The sequence below is a fragment of the Sparus aurata genome, chromosome 22 (genome assembly GCF_900880675.1).
Source record: "Sparus aurata chromosome 22, fSpaAur1.1, whole genome shotgun sequence".
NCBI lineage: Eukaryota > Metazoa > Chordata > Actinopteri > Spariformes > Sparidae > Sparus > Sparus aurata.
This window is the reverse complement of record NC_044208.1, coordinates 21268695-21283891: the sequence shown is the minus strand read 5'-3', so window position 1 is coordinate 21283891 and position 15197 is coordinate 21268695. Positions and strand designations below refer to the sequence as shown.

Below are 15197 nucleotides of genomic sequence, written 5' to 3'. Positions count from 1 at the left end.
ATGAAACAACAGAAGTCATGCGTCGGGACGTAAACATGTTGACAGGCATCGCGCTGGGTGGTATTTTATCCCCTTGTCACTTTATTTTGTCTTTTGTGATTCTCATGTGTGATTTTGTTGCTATGACACTGCTATGTCCTGCATGAATCATTAAAGTAAGTATCAGTACATCTATTTATGGATTTCATGTTGTGTTTGTTGACTTTTAAAACACAATGTCGGAAATAAGAGCGTTAACAAAAAGAATGAACAAATACCGAGTGGGGACAATTAAAAGGAAAAACCAACAGAAACCTCCTCCCATTCTCCAGCAGATAATTTGTCACCCATCTGACCCATCAACAGAATTATAAAATAGAATTGGTAGCTCAAACAAATTGCCTTAGCCCAAAAATATGTGTTTTTGTAAACATTCCATTTGCATGTTGAAATTTCAAATTGATTTTTATGCAGTCTTTTCTGGGAAATGACTTCACTAATCAGAGGTTGGCCTGTGAATACGATTTGGCAGCAGCCATAATAGTCAGAGATTTTAGAAACCACAACAATTACTCTCTCAACCTGGAAACGCCGCACATAGCCTGGTGTGTGAGCTCACGCCACTCTGAACAGTACACACCTGCAAGAACCAGCCAACAAAACACACAGATGCCCGGCTTTCACTGAGCTTCTGAGCACCTAATAAATTAATTACGCATTCCAGCCAGAGATACAGCAGGAAGTCAGATAGAAGATACAACTCTCATGGGGCGATGCAGCTCTTCTTTTTTAATTAAACGAAAGTACATCTCCAAACAAGGAGACGGATTAACTGAGCGGCTGAGCTGCTGCCGTAGCCGACATCTGTACGCTTCATAGTCGAGCGTAAAAAGAAAACTATTATCTAAATCATGATGCAACAGCATACAATTCCCTTTGCTCAGAAATTTCCCCCAGTGCAAGATAACAAACATTTACGTTTTTTTATTCCAACTCTGTTTTTTATTTGTTTATCAGTTATTTGTCCTCTTAGTTCTGTGTATCTTCTGAGAAAAGCCTTTGGATGACCTGATAAAGCAGCTTACATTCACATTATTTTATCAAAGCACTAAGTGTTCTGCACATTTAGTTTGCCTCGATAAACAAGAATGGTTATCTGACGGTCTCCAGCTGCAGTGGTTCAAAAAGGCAGAAGCCCTTAAAGATGTAGAAATTTCTGAACTAACTTTGCAGGGTGACACTAAATATTCTTCAGTGGTGAATTATGGATTTCTCTCCCTCTCCCATTTTTATCAATCGACAATTAATCATACAAATGGGACATTACACGGAATACTTTCTAATAGCAATGACAGGGAAATATGAGATGTTGTAATTCCCTGTATTGCCCTCGTTCTTAGGAAATTGGTGTTTAGACTTACATGTTAAACCTCCATCGACACCCTCCCGGACGAGAAACAGGCTGAAGTATCCAACAAGGTCGTCTGGAAGGTCGAGCTTTGTTGCGACAGCCTGTTTAAAGATGAGAAAGAGACGTGTTCTCCATCAGATTTTAATTAACTGCTCCCTTCATCTGATTGTGTATTTTTCAGTAAATTAAGAGGAATGGAGATAAAACTGTTTGAAGATGCAATCACCCAGTGGATCAAAAAACTGGAAATGAGCCAAAATCATACCATCTCCATCATAGAATCAACTCCACAGTGACAGAATAATGTGCTGTAGTCTTATGTTGAATCAATGTTGACTCCATGTAAGAAGATGAATGTGCTCCATTCTGATTCCATTTATCAAGTGTCTTTGACACACATAAACTGTAACATCTTGAAATAATGAAACATAAAACTGATCGACTTTGTTTATGAGTTTGAACTTTTATTCAAGAAAAGTTTAATTCAGCTACGTTGCGCAAAAAAAATATGGATATGGAAAAAAATAAATATATCTCACCACACAGAGAGTTGACTTTCTCTGTGATAAAAATCAATGTTTGCGTGTTCAGCACTGACATTTCTTATTTGACATGCTTTTAACGCCTTTAATTGAACTGCAAACACAACTGCGACAACTGCGAGTTCAACTGTTGTCAAGCAACCAATCACACTGACAGAGATTAAACAGAGGTTACTTGGTTAAACCATCAGTAAAGCGAGCTGTTCGAGCGCTCCAACAAGCTTGATTTACAGCCAAGAGCGACAAAGGACATGATGAAACACCGATGTTTACTGGGATGAGCTGTGTTAGAGTGTGTGTGTTTGTGGTTATGCTCAATTGAGAGCAGAGGTGAAGCAGATGTAAAAAGGTTTATTCACCACCGTACATAAAAAATAAAAAAAAAATATGATATAAAAACATTCAAATTGGTGTTTTCTTTCCTTTGGATAAGTAAGATCGGAGTAACCCTGACTCATAATGTACTTTGATCTTTGCTTTGGCAAAGAGGATATATATAAATAAATATGACTTGAAGCCACATAATTTAACTGTTGTACCTAAAAATAACAGATTCAAATTCATTCTGATGGTACACTGACTTGTAAGAGCGAGAACGGTGCCTCTGTCATTCCCACTTTGCGCCTGAACATTTATTGTCACACTATGTAACTTGGGTTGAGCCGGTACAGTCTCCTATGAGAAGTGCATTATGCTTTATGACACGATCTCACATTATTCTGATGAGACTGGATCATATCTTATAAAGAAAATGTTTTCTGGTTTTCTCTCTCATGTCCTCTGGCTGCTCTGCCTCGACTCTGTAAGTTACGGAGTTTCCCGAAGGACAGATTAATGTTGCTAAGTTAACCACTAACTGCTGCAAACTGTAGATGCCATGAGCTAGTTAGCCAAATAGAAGACGTTTTCAGGCACAGAGTGGCGCCAAAATGGGGACCAGAATCAGGCAATTGGGCAATGCAACCGGGCTCAGCAGCCTCTACGGACATAATGAAATGATGCGAAAGACTGAGGAGGACATTGACGGAGCAAGCCAAGTTGATTATGGGTAATGTAATCATTAAATATGCACCTGTGCAGCTGTGTATGATTGAATTGTAATCTGAAATTGCAGGGGCTCCAATCTAAGAAACTGTATGCAGTGTCTATAAAACATTAGAGCTTACAGAAGAGTCAACATTAATACAGTTTGTTGTTCATACAGTGCTGCTTCTTTGTTTTTTCTTCAGCCAGAGATCAAGTGCTTCTAGTTAAACATTCACAAACATTGTGAAGGTTGATAAAGAACCATAAACAACTTATGTGATCGTCTTGTGTGATATCAGCACTTCTGGCCACTTGCAGAGGTTACTGGCTGTAAATCACACAATTTACTGCTATAAAGCCAATTATAATACCTTTATGTACAAATGAGGTTTACTTATTACTGAGCTGACAGATTCAGGCATGCAGCACCATTGGGTACACAAAGTTGTGTACTACAAGGAGTGCTGGCTGATCAACGGGTTGTTTGTGCAATCCGGCACTTACATCAAGGACATCCTCCGTCTGATCCGAGGTCAGAATGTTGACTGTGACTTTCTGACCGTTGGAGAGGCAGATGTCTAGAGCGACTTCTTCTGTGGGAATCTGCTGCGTCTCCTGTGGGAAGGACAAAAAAAACAACAGGCTTTTCTTCAGCTTCATGGGTAATCTGTGTTCTCGCTCGTGTCGGTCCACAACAAAAACACACTGAGTCACACGGGCAGGAAAAAAAAACATGGGCTGGTGAGAGAAGAGATAAAAAACAAAACATACAAGCTGAAGCTTCCCCTTCCTTCTTGCCCTCTTTATGAAGCTCTTAACAATTTCATCATCCAATGAATCTGATCAACTTTTGAGTCTGGAAAAGATGTTATGAGTGCAGCTAAGGTTGAGATTTTATTCATTCACCGGGTGTTAAGCGAGAAATGTGGCCTGGAAAGGTCAGCAACACAATAAAAGTCTGTTTAAATTCGAGTCAGGGAGAAACCAAAAACAAATAGGCCACTTGATGAGGATTATTTCTTTCTGCCACAAACAAAATGAAGTCTGACTGTTTAAAGGCACAGAAGGATTAGGCACACATTGAGGATTTAATAAGAATGTGTAGTATGGAAACTAATTTTACTCCTCAATAAAAGCAGCAGCCATATTCATTTTTAGCCATCTGAAAACCCAAAGATACCATTTATAAATCAGAGAAAATTATGAAATGAGCAAATGTTCCCATCTGAGTATCTGGAAATGGACGAAGTTTGTTTTTTTTCTTAAAAAATTAGTCAAAACATCAGTTATCAAAATGATTATGTTGAAAATCTCTTCATTTTCTGTCAATCAGCTGATTCAATAATTGACCAATTGTTTCAGTTGTAGTAGTCCAATCCATTCATTTCCCTCCTCTCAGCTCGCACAGACATGAAGGAAACAAAAGCATTCATTAGCAGTGCTGTGTCTGTGCTTCTCTTCAATCCTTAACTGAACGAGGCAGATGATGGAACGAAAGCCTACAAAATCAATGAATAGCAAGTAAGGGAAATAAACTGAACTGCTAAAACCTATGAATATTTCAAGAGTCTACATAATAGCTTCTCAGCTGATATTAAGAAGTATGAAATCTGAAAAACTGGATAACCGCAGCTTCTTCTGTCCCCGGGCAGTCTCCGCTTGTGCAATATCATCTCTCATCTTCCCTGTTCACTCCGCGGGGGGCTTCCGAGCACATCCCCACCACTAAAGGTGCAGATGAAATGACAATGCAGGGTGGAAGCTCATCTCCTATTCTGCACCTGCTGCTGTCCTCACAGTACATGAAGGAACAGGGGGGAGGGGGGGGCTGACATGAACACAGAGTCTAATGCAAGAGGAAGACCGGAGAGGAGAAGCAGAGTGTGTGTGACGTGGCTGCAGATGGATTAATCTGTCCATGAAGGTTATTGGATTTACAGCCCTCCTGGCGGCGCAGGTCACAGCTTGAATGATGACGAATCAAACCTGGCTACCTGGTCTGAATAAGTCATCGACATGCCATTCGTTTGAAATAGCCTTTTACTGTCAGGCAGCAGCACGCCATGAGTTTGTGCTTACAGCATCATCCACTTCAGCTCAAATTCTGTTTGGATTTTTAGTCCTGCAGAAAGAGCTTTTTGGCAAATCTGGTGGGATGAATCACTCCGCTCAGTTTTTTTTTTGTTTTTTTTAAATAATAGTTCAGAAGGATCCAGCTCCCACACACGTTGCAACTATGCTGTTGTTCAGTTTCATGTCTGACGTAATCACTTCACACATTTCTGTGAGAGAGCCAAACCTACTCTGAACAACTACTTTTACAAGTAAGATGACACAACCCACGGCAGGCGCACACACTGCCACAAACTGCGACAAACCAGAAGAATAAAGCTACATCATGGACCACACTGCCAAAGGTAATTACTAGCTGAGAAATTACTGCATCAGCCTTTTGGTTTGAGGAGAGCACGCCCTTCCTCCTCGCAGGCCTGTTGACCACGTTGATGCAACAGAAAGCAGCTTTATGTACCTGCAATGATTAAAAAAAAAAAAAAAAAGAACATCACACTACCAACCTGCTGTGCTTTCCTTAAGAAACTGTTGAACATCTCACTGGCTCCAAGCAAAGGATCCTGGCGCACTGTCATAAAAACAAAGGAAAACAGGAGAGGACTCAGAAAACACAAGCATACAATGAGTCATTAGTCACTGTTGAATGACATGAAAGGAGCAGCGGAAGTCAAGAAGAGATATGTAGGGGGTCACATTGTTAAGGGTCATTTACTGGATGTTATGTAAACACAAAGCTCCTCAGGCACAGCCATTTCCCTATTCTTCATACAGTTTAATTTTGTTCCTGTGAAATGGGTTTGACCTTTCAAGACATCTTTCAAGGCATTTTCGCTTGATGTGCAAAGAGAACTGCATTTTATGAAGTGAAAGAAAGAAATGTTATCTGGTGCAGGTTCGAGTAACTGTCAGTTGTTACAAACCAGTTTCATCATGTTGTAGTCCCCCGATTTGGTGAAAAAAAGAAAAAGAGACTTTTGCTTTGGCTCATGTCTTTGTTTACTTCTCTATGGCAGTTCACAGTTGTAGAGCCTTGCAATTAATTATCTGTGTACGACAATATGACAACGTTTGTATGTGTCAGCCTGTGTGCTATTGTCCTTTTACAAATTAGACTAACCCTTTGACAAAATGTCGAAGTTCTTACCCATCTGCGTCAGAACAGATTGTGTTTGTGGCGACTCATTTTCCATAACTATGTAAAAAGCCATGATGTAACCGAGGGAATCTGTAGCCAAGAACACCCTGTGTGCGTATGCTCCCAGACTATGAGCAAATACACACTTGAACAACGCTTCCTTGTTCTGCTGTAACTGCCAGTGCTTGAGAGGATTAAAACAAACCCTCGGCAATGCTGCCAGCTCTACTTTTTGTGTGTGTGTGTGTGTGTGTGTAGAAAGTTCACCCTGAACCTGTTTACAAAATCTGGGCAATATGCTGAAAACCTCACAGATTGGGGCATGAAATTCCAAGTTGGGTTCCTGAACATGATTTAAGACTTGCAAAGGAAATCTTTTAAAACTCTGTGTCTCTTATGGAGTAAACACCAGAAAAATATGAATTATTCCCAATGGAATTTGGTTTTTGATTCAGAGAAAAGCTAAGTGTGTATTCCAAGAGGTGCTACATTATCGTTAGAGGATCCAGACGCATAAAACTCTAGTACAAACAAAAAACAAAATCCTGACTAACAGTTTACTTTTCCATCAGGTGTGTCAGCACAACTCTTTGGATTGGTGTCCCTGCTCACCCCGCATTCAGATCAGTTGAGTGAAACATATTTGTGCTTTTATGTGGCATGAACAGACCAGTGTATGACTGGACTTCCCGCAGACACCAAGTCAGACTCATTCTTGTGATTGTTGTGGAGAAGCAAACATTTCAAGGATATCTGTGCAAAATCTGCTCTTTCACAACATAAAAACAACCCCCATCCTTACTTAAAAGAGGAAAATAAACAGTCAGGGATATGTGTATTGAAATTCAGAGAAGAACTGTATCCAATTCACAACCTGACAAACACACCCACATGGTAGCTGGAGTTTAAATATCAGGCAGAAATGAGGTGAAATGCAACACAAGCCATCTGCACAAAGTCCATTCAGCATGAATAACTCACCAGCCTGCATGTATTTCTCCAGCTGTTCCCGTCTCTGTTCGACCTCAGCAGGAGTCAGTGTGAAGATCTTCTTTGGAGGAAAGGCAGGCACCACGTTGCTGCCATACTCTTTTTTTATCTGTTGGTACAACACAAAAGATTTGAAGATGAGGCAGCAGGGCAGCCGGCTATACAGACTGTATTCTACTTCTTTTAACAATTAAAGAGTATTTGAGAAAAGTCAGATGGCTATATCACTCTTTATTCACACTTAGAAGATCAGAGAAATCTGATAGATAACTTCTTATGACTACACCAATTACCCTCAGCACAGAAATGCAGTCTTTTGAATTAAAGAGTTCATTTTTCTAAGAGAAACGTTCATGCTGTTTCAGATGAATCACAGGTTTATTTTAAGCCCCGCTTCAACGGCCAGCTAGTGGAGTTTCCGTGCAAAACACACACATGCAGACACACACGCACACACAGAGACACATCTGGAACCCTGAATGTCTAGTCATTCCAAGTTTACTTTGTCTTCCAGCCTCTTACTCATTTCTTCCCATTTTCTATCATCTGAAGGCAGCTAGCTTTGAACCGTGGAAGTCTTAAACTAAGCCCTCACAGATCTACCATCAAATTTGATTTAATTTTACCCTGCGTGTTGCTGCAGGCAAAAGCTGGACGTCACACTCACGATTAGGAATTCACCGACACATTTTTTTACTCATTATAAAACACTGAGGTCCTGCACATATGGCACGATGAAGGTTGGCCCCGGTGGGTACGAGAGGGAGAAGAGAGTTGATTTTCACCTCAACACACTGCCCTTTGCTATTTTCAGTACTCCACTGGTAACAAAAACAAACAGCTCTTGTAGCCCCACACACCAAGCACAGGTTACAGATGCATCAGAGTCTATCTGAGCTCATGCGCCTTCTTTTCTAGCAAAGCTCGCCCTGTTTTCACTGTTTGCTTTCAAACGAGCTCTGGACTGAGCACAAGTGTGACCTTGTCACAAGAGAAACAATTAACATTCAAATGTTCTCGGCAATAACTGGGTGGAATGTGTGTGCCCCTGCAATCACCAGAGTGTTTTGGGGTCATGCGTACGCCACAGGAAGCCCTGTGGGGCTGGTTCTTAAAGACTGGAGTGTGTGTCTACCTCACACCCTGTTGCCAAGCAACCGCAACTGTCAGGCTGGATAACACAGACTTGAGGATGGAGATAGCAAAGTTTGGCCCTTGCTTGCTTATCTATTAATGTGTGATAACAGGAGACTGGGCACTTCTGTAAGGTTGTGTTATACACAGTTTTATACTTATTATAGCACAAAGAGCTCTCAGGTAAAAATCCAGCCAATAACCCATCTTTAAGATACAATGCATCCACCTCTGTAACAATATAATATATGTTAGGTACTTTCACAAGTACTTTCATTTCCAAACACCAGCTCTACAGAAAAACAAGTAGGTGCTAAGTACACTAATTGCCTAATAACAGCTTTCACAAATAACTGTGGCTCTGCGTAAGGCTTCAGAGACCTAAAAATGTCTTAAGACCAAGCAACTCGACCCTTTCCAACAACATTTCTCTTTCAGATTAAGTTCCTTTTCCCAGCAGGTGAAGTGAAAGAAAGGCCAAGAACATTCCTTCCATGTCGCGCACCCCCTCCATCCTCCTCCCCAACACTGCCTATTTACATGCAACAGTTTGAACTCTGAGAGAAATAACAGCGCAAGACCTCAAGCCTGAGTCAAAGTGATGGGAGGCTGGCGTATCGACCGTATGACACAACGACGAGCAAAAGGTCATACTGGGTGCATGTGGTGGCATTTCATCAGCTTTCAGTGTGCCCCACACACAGGCCACTCTCTTCTGGTTTGAAGCACAGTGACGGCAATGGCTATATAGTGATGACTAAAGACTTACCTGTTCATGGAGGCCGAGAAGTTGACTGTAGCGTACTCGACAGTGCAGCACGCCATTGACGTGGATGTTGTAGGCCTGTGGGAAAGAGTGGGGACTAATTAGAGGAAGACTGTAATTGTTTGACACTGACATATATATTGACATTTATAATATAAAAAATAAAAATAACTTTGAGACATAAGGTTAAATAAATTGAGCACTTTTTAATGCCTCAGTCCAAAGTAGTTGACAGGTTTTAAAGGAGACATTGCTCATGACACATCTCATCACACTTTGTCATCGAGTCACACATTTGCATCACAATGCATAGCGGCTAGTTTGCCACGTAAGAGTTAATTAGTACAGTCGCTCTGTTGTTGTTAGTAGTTGATGTTCTACTGATTTTCCACAGGACAATCTAAAAATCTAGGAGCTGCATCAATTTATCAATTAGTTGTCAACTGTCATATTACTCGGCAACTATGTTCATCATCAATAAATCTGTCCAAGTAAAACAAAACAAAAATCTCTAGTTACACTCTATTAAATCTGAACATTTTCTGGTTTCTTTATTCTTCTATCACAGTAAACTGAATATTTTTGGGTTGTGGACAAAACAAGACATTCCAGGATGTTATCTTGGGCTTTGGGAACCACATTCCTCAAGTCCAAGACATTCTGACATTCTAAATGGCAAACAACTAATCGCTTAAAAGAAAAACAATCGTTAGTCGCAGTCTCACTTGGATCTGCATTCATCTCATCTCACGTCACCACTGGGCATTTTATCGCTTGTTGTTTTGATTAGGAAGACCAAACAAATGAAGTAGATTCAATCAAACCCCGCTGACAAAAAGGGAAACGGAAACTGTTGCACATTTTTCAATCAGACTAGCTTCTCCTTGCATGATGCATAAGCTACCAATTACAGAAAGCAAGGATCACATGTAAAATCTTTCATTACTTTTCTGAGACACGTATTTTTTGTTTTGACAGACAGAAAAGGAGACATCACTCCTCCGCAAAAAAAACACCATTCGGAATGAGCAGACGAGAGATCTGCTTGCTGTAAAGTTTAGGCATCTCAGTGAGAATCTCTCATTTTCATGTCAGATGTATCATTAAATGTTAGGAGTGATACTAAACCACAAGAATAACAATACCAGCAAGAAAAGTTTTAAGTTTGCCAAAACACAGGCTCACTTACAGAGCAGCAACCTTGAACTGTTGAAAGAATTTTGTGTTTTTACCACAAATCTATTAGACCACCAGTCAACCCGACCACCTAGTACTAAAACTGTCTTCATTCTTTGGAGAAAATGGCTCAAAAACATGTCAGTAAAGTGTTTCCACCACAGACTCTTTTCACAATAATTCATGGTGAAAACAACTGCTGAAGTTTCAGCCAATTCTGGGAGTAAAATCAATCGCCGACTGTTGTCGCTTGCTTTAATTTGCTGAGAAATATAAGCTTCCACCAGCTCTGGCTGTGGGCGAGGAAGTTTGTCCAGTGTGCTGGTCGAAGACAGCGCCACTTTGGGTGTCAAAGCACTAACTGTCTTTGCTGCTTTAATCTCCTTCCCCTTCCTTCTCAATGAATATTTATAGTCGACAGGGTGGGTCATCTGTCAAAATGACAAAACAAAAGTTTTGAGAACACTTGACCACACTGTCGCATGTAGCTACACATGCCATGGATGACCTATGCCAACAACTGACTAAATAACTAAACCAAATAAAGTTCAGTACAAACCAAACTTCTAAAAAGGGAAAGAGGAAGACTTAAGAATCTGGGAGATGGCCAACAAATGAACTGAAAAATGTGTATGCAGGCAGAAACCAGGCAGGAAGGAAGAATGAGTATGCAGAATGTCTTGGCTCTGTTTGATAACACACAAAAATGACCCTCAATTTTTTGTGAATTGCAGGCAGTTCAACCAAGGGACACTTCAACAGGCCCAAATCCCTTAAATGTAACCACTATGATCTATTGCTCTTGTCAACACCCTAGCTCCAAAGCAAAAATATATTAAATTACCATACATTTTGATTCAAGTCAGATCTTAGTGAGTTCAAAAACATTTTGACTCAATGAAAACCTGACCAAGATACAAAGAGGAACTAAACATTTTTAATCTAAATATGTACTGTATATAGTTTGGATTCAGTGTGCAGGCATTGCTCTTATCTTTATTGCTGAATTTCCATCATCCCTGCACCTACAGGATTACATAATGAAAGGTTGCTGTAAACCGTTGATAATTTAATTTCTTAACTTCTTTGAGCATCACAATCCCTGCAAAATCTCCAATTTCTACATCAGAATTAGATCAAATCAAACCGAGAACATTTTGAAAGTCTAGAAAGAGCCACAAAGAGCCACATGATTAAATAAGTTAGCAGCGGGCTAATCTGGGAGTTAGTGGCTCGGCCAACGGACACTATTTGAAATTCCAGTTAATTTCATACCCAAGAAATCGTAGGCATGAACATTAAGTCTATAAAAGTCAAAAGAAATTAGAAAAAAAAAAATGCTCATCACAATTTTCTTTTGACCTACTAATCAATGCAGCTCTACCTCTGACACTGTATCCAGGTGTCTCCTCAACACAAGCTCCTTCCTTTCACATACTATGAAATCTGTATCAGATTAAATCAGTTTCAGTCTGAAGAATTCTAAGAAAGTTGTTTATCCGAGGACATTTTAAGAAACATCCCTGTTGTTTATTCATATTGCTTACTGTTGGATTCAGGCTGATAAAGGTACGCTGCTGAGTGTGACTTCAATGGTTTGCAGAACTATAAACCAAAATAGATGAGCTTGCTGATATCTAAGTCCTAACCTGTTCCTCATCTAAGGTAAATGAGTCACCAACACTTACAGCAGCACCAGCATCTATCTCTACTTTATACACCCAAAAACACACTACAGTATATTATGTGAATCAGAGAGAGAGATACAAGTGTACTATACTTCTTCTACAAGAGGAAGTTGGAGTGCTAAAAAAAAAAATGTTTGTCTGCGCTAGCACAGGAACTGTACCACATTTAAAACAAAAGAAAACTGCAGCCGTTGTTTTTCTAAAAAGCCCTGTGCAAACTCTGCAGTTTTCTGTAGCCAACTAGTTCCAAGGTACACAGCCCATCTCTCAGTATTACAATCAAGCAAAGTCCCTTCCTGTAGGCTGGTAACAGGAAGGTCACAGTGACAGTCATAGGACTGCCAGCTGAGGGGTGAAAAACTGACGCTTTAAAGTTGCCACTGCAGTACAGGCTGAAAATGTGCTCAGCCAGGTGGAAAGAAGCCAGAGATGGCACCTGAAATGCTCAATTTAGAAATGTATTGACTTTCAGAGAGAGAGAGAGAGAGAGAGAGAGAGAGAGAGTAGGTGAAGGGAAATATACTGTATTATATCAAAATCCCTACACATACTGTATAATACTGTTTGTTACTGACTACGTTTAGATCCAAAGCGAAATTCTTGAGGCAGCTGTGACACTGAACACACTGACATGTTCAAATATTAATGAGCGTATTCCAAGATTTTCTTTGGAGCACATGGAGTCAAGATGGAGAATTTGCAGGTGTGCGACATTGAGACACAGCCAGTGTGATGTCACATGGAAATCAGATGTTGCAGATGTTATTTAAAAGTGTCTGGTGAACATTAGAGCAATTGCTTCGCCCTTCTATAAAACATACTCAATCCTATTGTGAATGAAAACTATATATTCTCAAAGGAGCTGATGTTATGTTTGTTCATATCATATCCATAACTAAACTGACAGGAAATAGGTTGGACCCAAGCTGTTCCCTAGCAACATAATGACTTGTGTGCATGAATAGGTCTGGTTTACAGGCATGTTAATGAATACACATTCACAGCAGTGCTGTTGACTTAATCATCAAGCAACACAAGAAAAGGATAAAAAAAAAAAATTTAAAAAAAAAGCTGTCAGAAAATTTTTCAAACAATCAATTCCAGCATTTAAGGCAGTATTGGAGTATTTACATAGTATTAACATATACTGGTTTTGGAACAAACCTTTTTAGACTATATGTAACTGTTAGCTGTTGGACTTGACAATATAGTTACATGTGTAAAATGGAAGAATTTTTGGTGACCTGTCAAATTCATACTCGAAACAAAAAGGGAACAACATGTCACCAAAGTACCTGCTCACTGCTGCAAACTGCAGCTAGTTAGCTCAGTTAGCCGTGCAGCTAGCGGTTCGGACTGGGTGCACTGGAGCTTTGGACTAGGACAAGCAGGTTAGCATGCCGACTTCAGCAGATGCTTCTGCAACAGAATACATTCCAGACGGCATAATTGTTGCAGGCAAGATCTGGCCCACACCAGGTCCATCTGGCCCAAATACTGCCAAGGAATGATGTTAAGTGCGCGGTCCGCTCCTGTCAGCAAGGAGCGAACCAGATAAACCAAAACTGGCCCAAATCTGTGCCATCATTCCGCGCAGTATGTTGGAGGGGTGAGGGCGTCTGGTAAATGTCCAAAATGCCATTACTTCAAATTCTGTTGATAATCTTTTTAAACTTTTTTTATGTTTTCCAACTCAGGGTCTTACAAATAACCCCCCATTAAAGCGATGTTGGGCCGTTTTTGTCTTTAAATAACAGGGAGTGTTTTGATATCACAGTGGCAAATCTCAGGAGGAATTTAAGCTCCGAGTCAAAGCTTTGAAACAAAGAGGGACTCTGTTGTGCCTGAAGTGATGAATCAGACATGAGGCCACACTCAAGTCACCTCAGGCGGCTTTGACTGTAAATGACAACTAATGCCAACTTCTCACACACCATGACAGTGCAACATTTTGCAGCCACATAACATCATCTACTAAAAATAAAGTCCAATGACAGAAGACCAGAGGCTTCATCCCTGCTTATTCAGGCAGTAAGTACTGTAAGACAACAACAACAAAAAAACACTTCTGCTCAACTTCCTCACGTTTCAGCTCTCTGAATCAGTCTTTGTAACCATCTAGACTGCACCCAAATGAAACACAGACATTACATGAGAGACACAAATTAGTATTTTGAGGTGTAACTGAGGCCAATGCTGATTTTCACTATTGCAGCAGGCAGTTTGTTCTGTGACACATCTCTGTTTGGGCCATCGGATCATGTCTAGCAGTACAACAACACAGGAACTCGTGCTGCATTGACATTTGCCCGACCTGTGGGGCAAAGCTGCGTTAAAACCCAGACTGTGCAAGCGGGTTAGAACAAAACAAAAAAAAAACACACATATCATGCTCACCACATAGGTCGATCCATTCTCTCCCGAACGAACCTCCGTCTCGGGTATGGAGAAATGCATTTTAGCTGGAAACACCGCCCGACGACAAGTCCTCAAACGCCACCACCTCCACCACCTCCACTAGCCTTGCGATGGAGAAGAAGACACCACAGTTTGCCCACTAAGTCCACTGCAGTGACTGTCGGCGGTGACTACAGAGGAGGAGGGGGCTCTAGCACGGTTCATCCACTGGTTTCTGTAAGTCCGGGTAGAGCAGTGCCAGGCTGGAGGGGGGACTACCGACGACTTCAATATCGGGCCAGCAACTCACGTACCAACTGGCATCCGCATAAAACTTATCCCACGTCAGTGTCAAACTTTTCTCCCTGCCGTTCCCGCAGCAGCCATGTTGCAAGTGTTAAGTAATTACACCTCCACTGTTGGCGTTAAAAAAGAAACCCTTTCAGACACTTTTAAGCAATTTGCGGTAACTTAAAAAAACACCTACTGTGAGACCATGGGCTTCAGCGTACACAGGTAACTCTACTCATTAGCGGTAACCAGATGAAGTTCCCGGATAAAAGGTTGCAGTTGGACCCTGCAAACAAACACAGCGTCGCAGAGCCGTTGGCAAAACGTTTCGAAATATGAGGGGGAGACAGTTGCACTTGTTGGAGTTTAGCTTGTTTTTTTTCCGTCTCCTGCGTTAGCCGAAGAGAAATCTATGCGGCGACGGAGGAAACTCATAGATAAAATGTGATAGAAACGGCAGAGAAAGCAGATGTGCCAGGGCCCGTCAAGCCATTCTGTGCTCAGTGTATCTAGTGGCCCATCAAGAGGCATTGCAACAATCATTCTGGGCCAAACCATCCTATCTTCAACCGGGGGGGTGGGGGTCCTC

At 40.9% G+C, this 15197-nt stretch overlaps 1 protein-coding gene across 1 annotated transcript in view; it reads right to left on the bottom strand.

Moving 5' to 3' along the window:
- The window catches only part of snx17 (sorting nexin 17), a 29381-nt gene extending 14244 nt beyond the window's left edge, over positions 1-15137 (bottom strand). The window contains exons 1-6 of the mRNA XM_030404852.1: positions 14318-15137; positions 9060-9134; positions 7148-7265; positions 5535-5599; positions 3463-3573; positions 1401-1491 (exon numbers count right to left, since the gene is read on the bottom strand). Coding sequence (XP_030260712.1) covers positions 1401-1491; positions 3463-3573; positions 5535-5599; positions 7148-7265; positions 9060-9134; positions 14318-14377 — 520 coding nt within the window. The 5' untranslated portion in view covers positions 14378-15137. The remainder of the gene's footprint in view (positions 1-1400; positions 1492-3462; positions 3574-5534; positions 5600-7147; positions 7266-9059; positions 9135-14317) is intronic.
- Between the last annotated feature and the right edge of the window lie 60 nt (positions 15138-15197).